The sequence below is a fragment of the Medicago sativa genome, chromosome 4 (genome assembly GCF_051527215.1).
Source record: "Medicago sativa cultivar Bolivia chromosome 4, Bolivia_mono, whole genome shotgun sequence".
NCBI lineage: Eukaryota > Viridiplantae > Streptophyta > Magnoliopsida > Fabales > Fabaceae > Medicago > Medicago sativa.
In genome coordinates this window covers 65,406,409-65,422,508 of record NC_140752.1, presented here as the reverse complement: position 1 = coordinate 65,422,508, position 16,100 = coordinate 65,406,409, and the positions used below count along the sequence as shown (strand labels likewise).

Below are 16,100 nucleotides of genomic sequence, written 5' to 3'. Positions count from 1 at the left end.
ATATACATCAGCACATTTCATGCATCATATGCATTCATTGACCACAAAAAAAAACTTCTCTCGTGCTCATTGCCTCCTGGTTTTGTCCGCCGCAGTCTGAAAAGTGGCTCGTGTTCGCAAAGTCTACCAACCAGATAGAATTCATCAGACAAGATTTCACAAGAGAAGGATAATGGCTAACTTTGAAGAAGAAAATGCTCAGCTCCGTGCCGAATTGGCTGCTATGAAAGAAGATTTGGCTAAGCCTCATGACGCTATGTCCGCTATGATGGCTGCACAGGAACAACCAGCCACTTCTGTTCCAGTTACTGCTGAGGTGATTCCCTCTATCCCACTGTCTACTGTGGCTACTGATGCTCGTTTTGTTATGCCCAATGGCCGTCCTTATGGCCTCTCAGCTTACTACTCTCCTAATACTGCCGCTGGTGTCTCTGGTTTTGCTGGTCAGGGACAGATCCCTGTGTCTACTGCTATGCCTCAGGTAACTGCTGTTGTTACCGACCCTATTGTACACACTGTGCAACAGGTAATTGATGTTGATACTCCGCGTGGACAAGATCCCGCAATAGAAGCTATGAAGAGACAGTTGAGGGAGTTGGCTGGAGAACTCCGTGAGGTCAAGGCTAGCCGGGGAAACAATGGTGCTCCTGCTAAAGCTCGTGATCTATGCTTGGTGTCCCGATTTGAGGTTCCTAAGAAATTCAAAGAGCCAGAATTCGACAAGTACAATGGGACTTCTTGCCCACATAACCATGTTATCCGGTATGTCCGAAAGATGGCTAACTATGCCGACAATGACGCACTGATGATCCACTGCTTCCAGAGTAGCTTGACAGATGATGCAGCAGATTGGTACACTAGTCTGAGCAAAGATAACATTCATACCTTTGAGGAACTCGCTGCTGCTTTTGAAGGTCAATATGAGTTCAACACCCGTCTGAGGCCAAACAGGGACTCTCTCAAAGCCCTATCTCAGAAATCAGATGAAACATTCCGTGAATATGCTCAAAGGTGGAGAGGGGCAGCTGCCCGTGTTTCTCCTCGACTTGATGAAGAAGAGTTGACACAGACATTCCTAAAGACTCTGAAGAAGGAATATAAGGAGAGAATGATAGTCTCTGCTCCGAACAACTTCTCTGATATGGTTACAATGGGAACCCGTCTAGAAGAGGCTGTCCGAGATGGTATTATTGTCCTCGAGAAAGGTGAATCTTCAAACAGTGCGCCAAAGAAGTATGGTAATGGTCACCACAAGAGGAAAGAATCTGACGTAGGGATGGTGTCTGGTAACCCATCTGCAGCTGCTACACAATTACCCCTGCCTTATCACTACATGCAATACTCTCAGCATCCTTTTTTCCCACCATTCTACCAGCAATATCCTCTGCCACCGGGTCAACCACCAATGCCCGTCAATGCTATCCCCCAGCAAGCACAACAACAGCCTCCCGCTCAACAGCAACGGCAGCAACAACAGGGTCCCCGACCCAAACCTTCTTTTCCAACGATACCAATGCTTTATGGTGAGCTGCTCCCAACTCTACTTGCTAAGGGACACTGCGTCACCAGACCAGGCAAGCCTCCACCTAATCCATTGCCTCCCAGGTTCCGTCAGGACTTAACATGTGAATTTCATCAGGGTGCTCAAGGCCATGATGTTGAAGGTTGTTTTGCTCTGAAATATATTGTGAAGGATCTGATAGAAAAGGGACGGTTGACTTTTGAGAACAGTGTTCCTCATGTCCTTGATAACCCGCTTCCAAACCATGCTGCTGTCAATATGATTGAGGCCTTTGAAGGGGTTCCCGTTCCTCAAGAGGATCCCATGTTGGATGTCCGCAATGTCGTTACTCCCTTGGTGCCATTACATGTCAAGCTTTGCCAGGCTTCTCTGTTCAAACATGACCATGATTCTTGTTCAGAATGTCTGCAGAATCCTATGGGCTGTTGTGTTGTGCAAAATGATATCCAGAGCCTGATGGATGACAAGTACTTGATTGCCAGTGATGTATGTGTGATTGTGCCAGTGTTTCATGACTCTCCTGTTGAAAGTGCAAAGAATGTCGAGCCTTTGGTGATCAGGTTACCTGGTCCGGTATCTTATACCTCTACCAAAGCAATTCCCTACAAGTACAATGCAACCATGATTGAGAATGGAGTAGAGGTGCCTCTCGTATCCCCAGCTACAGTTGATAATGTTGCTAGTGAAGTTACAACTCTGAGAAGTGGAAAAGTCCGTCCACCGTTGTTTCAAAAGAAGGTAGTGACACCCATTGCTACGGTAACTCCACCAGTTGTCCCTCCTGTTGACAAGAACACCGGCCCAGCAGGCCAATCTATTGAAGAGTCCAATCTGGACGAAATCCTGAGACTTATCAAGAAAAGTGACTATAAGATTGTTGACCAGCTGCTACAGACTCCTTCAAAGATATCCATCCTGTCTCTGCTCATGAGCTCTGAGGCTCATAGGAAAGTGTTAATGAAGATACTCGAGCAAGCTTATGTTGACCACGAGGTCTCTGTGGATCAGTTTGATGGGATAGTGAGTAATATTACTGCCTGCAACAACTTGGGGTTCGGTGACGATGAGCTCCCCGAAGCAGGGAAACGCCACAACTTGGCTCTACACATCTCAGTACATTGTGGGTCTGACCTGATATCCAACGTATTGGTAGACACTGGATCATCTCTGAATGTAATGCCCGAATCCACGCTAAGGCAATTGAGCCATCATGGAATTTCTCTGAGGGGTAGCAGTTATCTGGTTAAAGCTTTTGATGGATCCCGCAAGGATGTTCTCGGGGAAGTGGACTTGCCAATTACCGTTGGACCCGAGACATTCCAAATAACCTTCCAAGTCATGGATATCAATGCCTCTTACAGCTGTCTCCTCGGAAGACCATGGATCCACGACGCTGGAGCAGTCACATCCACTTTGCATCAGAAGCTCAAGTTCATGAGAAACGGTAAGGTTGTCACCGTATATGGTGAGGAGGCATTTCTGGTTAGCCAAATATCATCGTTCTCTTGTGTTGAAGCAGGGTCCGCAGAAGGGACGTCATTCCAAGGCTTGACTGTTGAGGGTGCAGAGCCCCGGAGGGCTGGTGCTAGCATGGCTTCACTGAAGGACGCCCAGAAGGCTGTTCAAGCAGGGCAAGCTGCTGGCTGGGGCAAAGTGATTCAGATCTTGGAAAACAAGCGTAAAGAGGGCCTTGGATTCTCCCCGACATCTGCTGTTTCAAAGGGAACTTTCTACAGTGCTGGGTTCATCAATGCTATTGCTGAAGATGCTGCTGAAAGGAGCCATGTGCCTACATTTGTTATACCAGGAGGCACCGTGAGAAATTGGGAAGCCATTGATGTTCCTTTAGTCATGCATGCTTCCATGTAATGTGTCTTGTTGCTCATGTTTTCTTCGTTTTCAAAATAACAATCCTTTCGCTCTGCCCAAGGCGAAAGTGATACCATTGTAAGGGCATGTTTGTTTCGGCATTGCCGTTATCAATAAAAGTTGTCGTTTTTCTCACGACTCTTTGTTTTTTTTACTTTTTAGTGCATTTTTCTTGGAAATAATGGTAATGCCAGAAAAAACCAAAACATCTGTATTTTCTTATTAATTTCAAAAATCTGCATAGAAAAACTTTTTTCTAAAATCATCCCAATCATATTATGCAGATTAGACCACAATAAACCCGTTGAACACAGTGACCCTATGGTTCCTCCAAATTTTGAATTCCCTGTATATGAAGCTGAAGATGAGGATGATGATGAAGAGATACCGTATGAGATCACTCGACTGCTTGAGCAAGAAAGAAGAGCCATTCAGCCTCACCAGGAAGAGATTGAACTCATCAACCTGGGTACCGAAGAAAACAAGCGAGAGATCAAGATTGGTGCTGCACTTGAGCCAGAAGTGAAAAAGAAGATCATTCAGCTTCTCCATGATTATCCAGATGTCTTTGCATGGTCCTATGAAGATATGCCGGGTCTAGATCCCAAGATTGTGGAACATCGGATACCGACAAGACCTGAATGTCCTCCTGTCAAACAGAAATTGAGAAGGTCTCGTCCAGACATGGCTCTTAAGATCAAGGCTGAAGTACAGAAGCAAATTGACGCGGGTTTCCTCATGACAGCTGAATACCCTGAGTGGATTGCCAACATCGTACCAGTACCAAAGAAAGATGGGAAAGTTCGAATGTGTGTTGATTACAGAGATCTGAACAAAGCCAGTCCAAAAGATAACGTCCCATTACCTCATATTGATGTGCTTGTTGACAGTACTGCTCAATCCAAAGTGTTCTCCTTTATGGATGGTTTCTCTGGTTATAATCAGATACGAATGTCTCCTGAAGATAGAGAAAAGACGTCCTTCATCACTCCGTGGGGAACGTTCTGCTATAAAGTGATGCCGTTTGGCTTAATAAACGCTGGTGCTACCTATCAAAGGGGTATGACCACTCTGTTTCATGATATGATTCACAAAGAGATTGAAGTATATGTTGATGATATGATTGTGAAGTCAAGTGATGAAGAGCAGCATGTTGTGTATTTGAAAAAGATGTTTGAAAGACTGAGAAAGTACAAGCTGCGGTTGAATCCTAACAAGTGCACATTCGGTGTACGATCCGGAAAGTTGCTAGGCTTCATTGTCAGCCAGAGAGGCATTGAAGTTGATCCTGACAAAGTCCGAGCCATCAGAGAAATGCCGGCCCCTCAAACTGAAAAGCAAGTCAGAGGTTTCCTCGGACGTCTGAACTATATTTCAAGATTCATATCCCACATGACTACTACTTGTGGTCCAATTTTCAAATTGCTCAGAAAGAATCAGCCTGTTGTATGGAATGATGAATGTCAGGAAGCTTTTGATAGCATTAAAGAATACCTGTTGGAACCACCTATCCTTGTCCCGCCAGTGGAAGGAAGGCCTTTGATTATGTATCTGTCAGTGTTAGACGATTCAGTGGGCTGTGTTCTCGGTCAACAAGATGAGACTGGTAAGAAAGAGCATGCTATCTACTATCTGAGCAAGAAGTTCACCGACTGCGAGACTCGGTATACGATGCTTGAAAAGACTTGTTGTGCTTTAGCTTGGGCTGCCAAACGCCTGCGTCATTATATGGTGAATCATACAACTTGGTTGATATCCCGAATGGATCCAATCAAGTACATCTTTGAAAAGCCTGTTGTTACCGGAAAGATCGCACGTTGGCAAATGTTGTTTTCTGAATATGACATTGTGTACAAAGCTCAGAAAGCAATCAAAGGAAGTGTCCTTGCTGAGCACCTTGCTTGTCAACCTCTTGACGATTACCAGCCAATTAAGTTTGATTTCCCTGATGAAGAGATTATGTATCTGAAAGCAAAAGACTGTGAAGAGCCACTGATCAATGAAGGGCCGGACCCCAATAGCAAGTGGGGATTGGTGTTTGATGGTGCTGTTAATGCTTATGGTAAAGGGATTGGGGCCATCATTGTAACTCCACAAGGGCACCACATTCCTTTCACTGCTCGAATAACCTTTGAATGCACGAATAACATAGCTGAATATGAAGCATGCATCTTGGGCATTGAAGAAGCCCTTGACCTGAGAATCAAACACCTTGACATCTATGGAGATTCTGCACTTGTTATTAATCAGATAAAGGGTGAATGGGAGACTCATCATGAGAAGCTGATCCCTTACCGTGACTATGCAAGACGTCTGTTGACATACTTTACAAAGGTTGAGCTGCACCACATCCCTCGGGATGAAAACCAGATGGCTGACGCTCTTGCTACTCTGTCTTCCATGTTTCGGGTGAACCATTGGAATGATGTGCCTGTAATCAAAGTGCAGCGTCTTGATAGACCCGCTCATGTGTTTACTATTGAAAATATGCCAGATCAAGCTAATGAAGATGTGAATGATAAAAAGCCTTGGTATTACAACATCAAACAATTCTTGCAGAATCGTGAATATCCACCTGGTGCTTCCAACAGGGATAAAAAGACTTTGAGACGATGGGCTAGCAGATTCCTTCTGGACGGAGAAGTCCTATACAAGAGGAACTATGACATGGTCTTGTTGAGATGTGTTGATAAACAAGAAGCTGAGAAGTTGATGCATGATGTACATGACGGTACCTTTGGGACCCACGCTTCGGGTCACACCATGTCAAGGAAACTGTTAAGAGCCGGCTATTACTGGATAACTATGGAGCGTGATTGCCACAAACATGCTAAAAGATGCCACAAATGTCAAGTTTATGCTGACAAGATTCATGTGCCTCCACATGCTCTCAATGTTATATCTTCCCCATGGCCTTTCTCTATGTGGGGCATTGACATGATCGGAAGAATTGAACCGAAAGCTTCCAATGGACATCGTTTCATTCTAGTGGCGATTGACTATTTCACCAAGTGGGTTGAGGCTGCTTCCTATGCAAATGTGACCAAGCAAGTGGTTGTCAAGTTTATCAAGAATAACATCATCTGTCGATATGGTGTTCCCAACAAGATCATCACTGACAATGGTTCCAATCTGAACAATAGCATGATGCAAGATTTATGTGAAGAATTCAAGATTGAACATCACAACTCTTCTCCTTATAGACCTCAGATGAATGGTGCAGTTGAGGCCGCTAACAAGAACATCAAGAAGATTGTTCAGAAGATGGTCACTACTTACAAAGACTGGCATGAAATGTTACCTTTCGCCCTGCATGGTTACCGTACTACGGTACGCAGCTCAACCGGGGCAACTCCTTTCTCTCTTGTATATGGTATGGAAGCAGTTCTCCCTCTGGAAGTGGAGATTCCATCTCTTCGAGTGATCATGGAAGCAAAATTGACTGAGGCTGAATGGTGTCAAAGTCGGTACGATCAATTGAATCTAATTGAAGAGAAACGTATGAATGCTATGACTCATGGACAGTTGTATCAAGTACGAATGAAGAATGCTTTTGACAAGAAAGTCCGACCTCGAGAGTTCAAGGAAGGCGAACTTGTATTGAAAAGAAGGATAAGTCAGCAACCCGACCCAAGGGGCAAGTGGACACCTAACTATGAAGGTCCTTACGTTGTCAAGAAGGCTTTCTCTGGTGGTGCTTTGATTCTTACACACATGGATGGTGTTGAGCTTCCAAATCCTGTTAATGCCGATATAGTCAAGAAATACTTTGTCTAAAAAGAAAAGAACAGCGTGGTAGGTCGAAAACCCGAAAGGGCGGCCTAGGCAAAAATGCGCTTCCCGGTGGATCGAAAACCCGAAAGGGCGATCCAGGCAAAAGTTAGGGACAAAAAAAATGAATATGAAAAAGCTCGCTGAGATTGTACGCAACTCAGGCAAGAATGAGCGCCTCGATGAGCCGAAAACCCGAAAGGGCGGTTCATGCAAAAATGAGGTTGACAATAAAAGACGAGTAACTATATCTGGCAAATCACCATCACCCCTTGGGGCATCTGCAACTGTCAATGGTCGTCTTCATCAGAGACTTCTGTACTTGTGAATTCAAAATTTCTATGAAATATAGCGGTCATCGTGTTCAATGTATCACCAACCAATAAAATTACCATTTTCCAAGCTTTGTAAATCCGTGGAGTCGTGCCCTTGGCTGACTTTCACTCTTCTACATCAATTTGAGCCTTTCTATTGTTTGAAACTCTATTTTTTCTTTCTACTTTCAAATGCTATGTACAAAATATTTTCTTTCTATTTGATAATATCAATGTCTGAAACAAACATTTTTGAAAATTGAAAAATCTTTTCCCGTCTATTTTGAAAGCAAACCTGAGCAACAGGGTACATTTCAATGAAACATGCATGAATAAACGAGTGTCAATGTCTATTTCAATACATGTTGCAAGCAGGTTACTCCCCGGGATGATCTGTGGTCAATGGCAAGAATGAAAAAACACAATGAAAATAAAAAAAAATGAAAAATACAAATGAAAAGCTCGCTAAGTTGAAAACCCGAAAGGGCGGCTTAGGCAAAAATGAGCACCCCGCTGATTGACAACCTATGAAGGCAATTCAGGCAAAAATGGGGCAATGAAAAAATCTTTACTCCCCGGTGAATCGAAAACCCGAAAGGGCGGTTCAGGCAAAAATGGGGTTTGAAAATGAAAAATGAAAGAATGAAAATTGAAAAGCATTGACCACAGATGCGAACATCCAATATTTACCCAGCACTGACACGCCTAGCAACGGCGACCTGTATCCAAGGACTTTCCAAGGGCCCCTCCTTTACAAGTTTTATTGCCCTCAGCCATGGTTTCGATACGTCTCCCAACGACGGTCTCTCCAAAAGAGGTTTTTCCCCTGTGAATATGTTGCAGCACGAGCCACTACGTGCCCAATCTTCCAATGTCTCATCCGCCTTTGTGAAACTTCTCTGTCAAACTGCCAACCAATCATGCATTCCAAGCATTCATACATGCATAATCATGCATTTTATGTGCTCATACATCCAATAATCTTGCTATACCATACATGCATGTTGCATATCCAACTTTCAACTGCCAAACTCAATGCAAGTTTCAACTCTCCAACTTCAATTCCAATCATGTCAACTGTCAAATTCGAAGCAATTTCCAATCTCCAATGTCAATTCCAATCTCAATTTCAATGTCAAACTGTCAAATTCAACTCAATTTCAATTGTCAAATTCGATGCAATCTCAACTTCCCAATCTCAATTTCAAACCATGTCAAATGTCAAATTCGAAGCAATCTCAACTTCAATAACAATGTCAATGTCAACATTCAATGACAATGTCAATGTTGACATCCAATGACAATGCCAATGCCAATCTCCAATTCCAATTCCAATGCCAATTTCCAATTCCAATGTCAATTCCAATGTCAAATTCCAATTTCAATCCAATTCCAATGTCAATTTCCAATTTCAATTCCAATTTCAATGTCAATGTCAAATATCCAATGCCAATGTCAATGTCAATTTCAATTGCCAAGCCAATGTCAATGTCGATGTCAATCTCAACTTTCAATGTCAATTTTCAACTCAAATCAATGTCAATTTACTCTCAATTTACTCTTGGGCCAACAAAAATGGTCATGTCTATTTCCAAATCAGGTCAATGACAATTTACCCTCAATTGGTATCTTGTTAAACCAGACTTTCAATTGGTACCTTGTTACTGGTCAAGTGCCAGGTTCGAGTCAAAAAGAACCACTTGTACCTGCTTATATACCTATGCTTCCGGACAAACGGCAAGTTCGATATGAAGAACAGTTTGTACCCAGCTTATGCTTTGTTATCGGTCAAACGGCAAGTTCGATATGAAGAACAGTTTGTACCCAGCTCATGCTTCGTTATCAGTCAGACGGCAAGTTCAATCTGAAGAACAGTTTGTACCCAGCTTATGCGTTGTTGTCGGTCAAACGACGAGTTCGTTCTAAGAGAACAGTCTGTACTCTCCCACATGATGTGGTGATAATCCAACAAGCAAGTTCGATCCAAAGAAACAGCTTGTATCAACCCTTTTGTCTATGTCTCCAGCCAAACAGTCAGTTCAATCCAAAAGAACAGTTTGTGTCTGCCTATCTGTTTGTATTTTCAACCAAGTGTCAAGTTCGATCCAAAGAACAACTCGTATCTGCCTATGTGTCTATGTTTCAGGTCAAGTGTCAAGTTCAATCCCAAGAACAGCTTGCACCTATCTCTTATTTTGTATTCCTTGGTCAAGTGACTAGTTCGACCCAAAGAACAGCTTGTACCTTATTCTCTATCTCTGGTTTGTCTACCCTGCCAATGTCTATCTGAATCCCCAGTGACATGATAGGTTCCATAGACTCCAGTTGTTTGTCTTGCATTCATAAATGAAATGTTGCATGGCATTCATGTCTTTGAAAATCTGAAAACGTATTTTTATGTCCAAAAGCAGTGCAAATGTTAATATTTAAGTATCTTCGTCCCGTCAATTCTAAGACTTCGTCTCTTGACTCCCCGGACAAAGAAACTTAAATAGGGGCAGCTGTTATACCCTAATTTTGGACCTAAAAATACTAATCAATTCTTCTTTTCTTGCATTATAAGTCATTTGATATGTCTCTGATCAATTGCATCTTTCTCTGCATTTTATTTCAATGTTATTTGCAAAATTCACATAGAAGGGCATTTTAGTCATTTCCTGCATTCAATTCATTTTAATCTTTGAAAATTGTTTGAGTCTTTTAAATTGGTTTGTATAAGCCCTTGTTTCAATCTCATGTCAAAATTCATTTCAAAAATATCAGTTAAGTCATTTTTTTAGTCAGTATAGCCCCTAGGGGCATTTTAGTCATTTCAAGTGTCAAGTCACTGCTTTAATTCTAAAAATTGTCTCTGAGTCTTTTAATTCGCTTGTATAAACTCTTGCTTTAATTCCTTGTTAAAAATCCATTTTAAAATTCGTATCTGAGTCATTTACAGTTGTTTTAGCCCCAGGGGCATTTTGGTCATTTCACACGAAATTTCGGCAGAGAGGTACTTTAAAGTACCTCATTTAGGCCATCGGTTCATTTTAGTCCGTTTTGTCAATTTTAATCGTTTCACTTTACGTTATTTTCCAATTACCAATCTTAATTCATTTTATTTTTTATTTTTAAGTCCTAAATTCCTAAAAATTGCATTTTAGTCCTTTTGTCCAAGTCATCAGGTCTGTACACATGTCAGTTTCTCATTTGTCCACTTGTCCAAGAGTTTGTTACAAGGTCCAGCGCCACGTGGCAGTATTCTATTGGTCCAGAAGCTACACTTGGCAGCCTATAAAAGGCTCCAATCATTGCAGTGCCATTCAGATGCTAACAACTCAGCAAAAATCAACACAAACAGATTCAACTTTCTCTCTCTCTGCATTTTCGGATCAAACAATCAAAATTCACATGAACTTGATGAATTTCATCAAGAACACGTGAACACAAACCCTAACAGAATTTTTTCAGAACCACCACAAAGTCTCAAAAACCACTGTAACTAACTGTTACGGCCACCACTAACCACCGCAAACTCATCACAAACCTCCATATTCATCACAAACCAATACACAGAAACAACAAACATTGCAAGCTGAAACAGATCGGAAATCGAAAGAGAAGATTCGAATCGATCTAGTGTACAAGAGAAGCAGATTTCGAATCCAGTATCACTAACAAATCAAACAACAACTCATCAACTGCGGTCAACACAGTGGATCGAAGAGCATGAATTCGTGAAAAACATCAAGAAGGACGGAATCTCAACAAACAAGTCTGAATCAGCTCCAAACGCGAAAAGATTCGCCGATTCGAAGCTTGAATCGCAAGAGGTACACCACGTTTTCACGTTCTTCACCTTGTTCCTTTGTTGCTTCGTCCTTTCCTTTTTTTTCCCGAATTCCGTACGTATAGATCTAGAGAGTTCCGGGACTGATTTGTGAAAACGAGTTGTGGATCTGGATTAGGGAGAGGATGACGAATCGTTCGATGTAAATTGTTTTGAAAAAAATAAAAAAAATGCTCCGGCACGGTGGCGCCGCCGGCGAACCACCGCGCCGGAGCATACTCCGGTCATCTTCCCCAATCCGTCACCGGCGTGCTGTAAGTAGAGAGAAGGGAGAGAACAAGGACTTAGAGAGAGAAAGATTGTTGGGAATGAAGGTTTGAACCGGTTCAGGTTGTTATATACTTCCTTGAACCGGTTCGACCCGATTCAAGCCCGATCCATTGCCTGCAAGGCCCGTTTCCCCTTTCTGCCTGGCCTGTGTACATGTTGCTGCTTGCACCCCCCTGTTCCTGCGTTCTTGCTGTAAAAAACTGCTACGTACACCCCTGCATGTTTATTTTTGTGCCATAAAACTCCATAATTTTTTTCATGAGTCCTTGATGTTTTCTTAAACCTTTGTGTGATATTTCTACATGTTAAATTTTGATAAAAAGATGTGTGGTATTTTCTTGATAATTCTTTACTATTTTGGTTAAAATTTGTGAAGTTTTGCATGTTCTTGAGTCTAAAAATCTTTAAAAAATTCTAAACATTTTCATAAGCATTTCTTGATATTTTTGTAGCATTTTGTGATAATTTTCACATGTTAAAATTGGTTAAAAAATGAGGTGTTAATTTTCTTGCTAGTTTTGTCATATTTTGTGCTAAAAATAAGTGGAACTTTGCTTGATTTCAATCCAAATTACTTGATGAATTTTGGTGACTTATACCATTTGATTTCATAGGGTTTAGCTACTGTTTGTGTTTAATTTTGGTGCATAATTGTGAACTTTGGTAGGTTACTTAGCTTACAAGTCATTAAGTAGTTAAATAATGTGAATATGCTCCAAATTTGTTTTAAAATGTCAAGAAAATCTTGTAGCCTTAATTCCCATTCCAAGACTTGTTTCTAAACCTTTAAAATGTAATTGGAATGTGAGAATTATAGGTCACTTGGTTCTTGCATTTTATGAACAAATTTTAGCCATGTTTGCACTTATTTTCTATCTTTTATATTCTAGTATTTCTCTTATTTCACCTCTTTGATATTGCCTTATGCTACTAACCTTTTCATTTCATGTTTCATATTCATCATAAGCATCTCTATTTCATCCCATTCTCATCTCCATTTTTCTTGCAATGTGATTTGTACCAAAGTTAGGATGTAAACACTTAGGAGTTCTTGTAATATTTTACTTTCATGCTTTTAATTTCTTGGCAAAGAGGCCATAGAATGTATCTAGGGTATGGTGTAAAGGACAATGGACTCTAATAATGTACACCGACACAAGCACCGACACACGCACACACATCACTATATAGCTAGAATATGCATGTTTAGATGTATGTTTAGGATTGTATGTCTAGATGAATGCCTAGGACTTATACTTAGAAAAAACCAATTCTCCAAACAAATGTGAACAACTTCACTCAAATCTTTTCCAAATAAACCTTGGGATCCAATATCCCATTGTATTTTCTTTTCCATTTTTTTTAATCAAATTTCAATGAAAATAATCAAACTTTGACTTCTTTTGCAATTCACTAATTCAACCTCACTATTTCCTAATCTCATGCCCTTGAGGCCCCTTTCTATTCTTCAAAATCCATTTTCAAACTTAAAATCAACCAACAAAAACAAAAACATTTTTGAGAGAGAACTACGGTGGATTTGATCCCTTAATCGGGTACGTAGGCAAGGAACAAAATTCCTTCAATTCAACTAAAATAAAAATCCAAAAACATCCTTCTCCCTCCAATTCTTCACTTAGAAAACTCTTGGGTTTAATAAACTCTTTCAAAATAGCATTTAAAAATAAAGCGCGCGCGTAGAAATTAAAGACGGTTCCTATAGGTTACTATAGTCGTTATGGGTGCCTAACACCTTCCCATAGCGAAAACAACTCCCGGACCTCGATTCTCAAGGGTTTTGCTTACTTTTTCCCTTCCCAAGAAAAAATAAGATATCACCGGTTTAAAAGGTTCAAACGTAATCAATGTTTGACACCCGAAAAACCAAGATAAAACAAAGATAAGGGTGATGTAAATATTTTATGACATGTCAGCATATTACGGATAAAGTATCAGTGTCAGATTAAACACGTTTGAGGCAAGGGTAAAAGGGTAATTGCACGCCATAAGATATTTATTTGATTTTGGGCAAGAATTATCTCATAATTCTTATTCTTTTCTCTCTCTTAGCTTGAGAAATATCTTCTCCTCCTCCTCTCTTCCCTTCTCTCACGCCATTCCTCTCTTTCTCCCACTCCATCACTACTTCTCAAACTTCTCCCATGAATGAATAATCAAAGGTTATGGATCCCACAAGATATTGGGAGCTTAAAATGACTTGGATTAAGCTTGCTTTCCACTTTGCTTCTTAAGGTATGTGCTCTACAAGTTAGGGTTTGGGTTGGAATGGAGGTTGAGCTATGTTGAGCCATGATTCTTCATGATCAAGAAACAAAGAGAAAGATGATTTGAAGATGGGATGATGAGTTAAGGCTTGGATGTTTGTTGAATCAAAGCTAGGGTTTTGTTTGCTTTGGCTTGGAGGCTTTGGGAATCAAGTGCAAACATTAGAGGTGAGTTCCATAGATAGATTACCCACCTTTGGGGTTGTTTAATCTTGTGAAGGATAATGATTTATGTTAAGTTTAGTTTTTATGAAACTTTAGTACCCCAAGCCAATTCTAGTTGATTATATGTTAAAAATTGCCATGAGTTATGTTTAAATGATGCTATACATGTTGTTGTATGAGTTTGATGCATTACAGGGTCGAATTGGACGAGTTTTGGGTCGAAAATGGCGAAAACCAGTAGCCGAAAACACCGAAAACGCAACAATCGCAGCGCTGCGCCTGTACAAGGGCGCTAGGCGCCCACACACAGGGAGCCAGCGCCAGGCGCCCCACTCCTGGCGCCAGGCGCCCCAGACAGGACAACCTCCGCGTTGTTCTGCGTTCGGGTGCTTGGGGGCAGTCGTGTGGGGGTCCGTAGCGATCGTTTCGAAGTGTTCTTTCACTGTTTTCACTTATTTTTCTAATGGAACAAGTTTGGCTTTATCAAACCATAGAATTTATAAACGGCTTGAAACTTGGGTTTATGGCATTTTCGGTCTCTAGTAATTAATGAAACTTTGCACGCATCGTCAATTGATCCTTGCATCATTAATCGTGGCAATCTTAGCATGTACAACAATAATGGCACAAGAGAGTTTACGTATGATGGGGTAGTAATGAACTAAGGAAAGGCATGAATGTAGAGCCTCGGCTTAGCTAGTCGAGAACTAGAAGATAGCAAGAATTTCTAGAATAATAAGACGCGAAGTATATTCTCTTCGCATATGAACAAGTATAAGTCGTGGATTGATAAGTTATTTCTCTCCACCATGATTAAGTTTGTGCAAGCATGACCTAGAATGATAAGTTACCGTTAATCGGATTGATTAAGGTTCCGAGGTAATAAGCAAGTATGTATATGTTTAACTTATATGCACGATAAGACTATGACGGCTCTAGTATGCACTACCGTCTAAGTATGCAAGTCCCCACACACGTATAATCAACCGTCAGGTTGTAATATAGACACGTGGTGACCGTAGGTTTCCCCTTGAGGTTGCCTATAGCCTAGGATTTAGGGGAACTCACTGAGACATTATGTCTCATCCCAATCCTTATTTGTTTCAGATAAGCAGGACGTTTATGCATGTTCGGAGCCGAATGGATATTACTTCAAGGGTTCGTTCGTAAAGCTGCAGGACGTTATGGACATCAAGGATGTATTTTTATGTATGGATGAGTTGTGTCGTATTATTATTTATACGAACGTAACTTGATGTAAATATTATTCATTCGAAGTTTTTAATTGTTGTATATTTTAATGTATCCAGTACTAATATTAACGCACGTGCCAGACTTTCTAGATACGTCTGGTATGGGTGTTACATCTTTGGTCATTAGTTTTTTTTTTATTGTCTTTGGTCATTAGTTCTTTTTTAATATACCAAAAAGAAGCGCACACACACACACACACACAAAGTCCCTCTGACGCAAGATGTATCAAATTGACTTATCAAAAGTACAAAGTTACATTACAAGAAACTCCAAACAACTGGAAAGAAAAAAAAAGAGGTAGGAAACAACAATCAAGCAAGTAATAAGATTAGGCCTCCATAAATGATAATCAAAATCGTACGCAACATATGTCGATTTTAACCACTAAAAGGACTGAAGCTTAACCTTTTCACTTAAAGATCTTTCATCCTTGTGTTCAATAATACTCCTATTTCTCGCCTTCCAAATGACCCAAACCACTGATAGTGATATAGTATTGAACCAATAAGTTACCATGAGTTTTCGTTGAGAAACCTAACCAACATGAAACTAGAGACCAAAGCCGACCATAAAAGTAACATTTAATAAATAAATTGTATATGTTTTCTAACAATCCACAGCCTGCTGAAATTTTGTGATCAGCTAGAGCAATAACATGCCTCCTTACCAAGTTATCCTTAGTCGGAACATGATTAAGAAACAACTTTCATGCAAAGATATTAATTTTTAGCGAAACCGACAAGTTATCCTTTGTTTTTAGTCATTATTTAATATTAGCAATTATTCTTGACCAAAAAAAAAAAGAAGTTATTTGATATATT

The 16,100-nt window shown here is 40.7% G+C and overlaps 1 protein-coding gene and 1 long non-coding RNA gene across 2 annotated transcripts; both read left to right on the top strand.

Annotated features, from left to right (window-relative positions):
* Positions 1-47: 47 nt before the first annotated feature.
* On the top strand, positions 48-3,526 carry LOC146930802 (uncharacterized). The gene is made up of 2 exons (XM_085702259.1): positions 48-2,966; positions 3,042-3,526. The coding sequence occupies exons 1-2, from the start codon at positions 173-175 to the stop codon at positions 3,389-3,391; spliced, it is 3,144 nt and encodes a 1,047-aa protein (XP_085558385.1). The 5' UTR covers positions 48-172; the 3' UTR covers positions 3,392-3,526.
* An 8,126-nt stretch (positions 3,527-11,652) lies between these two features.
* LOC146930801 (uncharacterized) lies at positions 11,653-15,416 on the top strand. The gene is made up of 2 exons (XR_015006482.1): positions 11,653-14,028; positions 15,133-15,416. It is a non-coding gene; the product is annotated as an uncharacterized LOC146930801 (long non-coding RNA).
* The last annotated feature ends 684 nt before the right edge of the window (positions 15,417-16,100 follow it).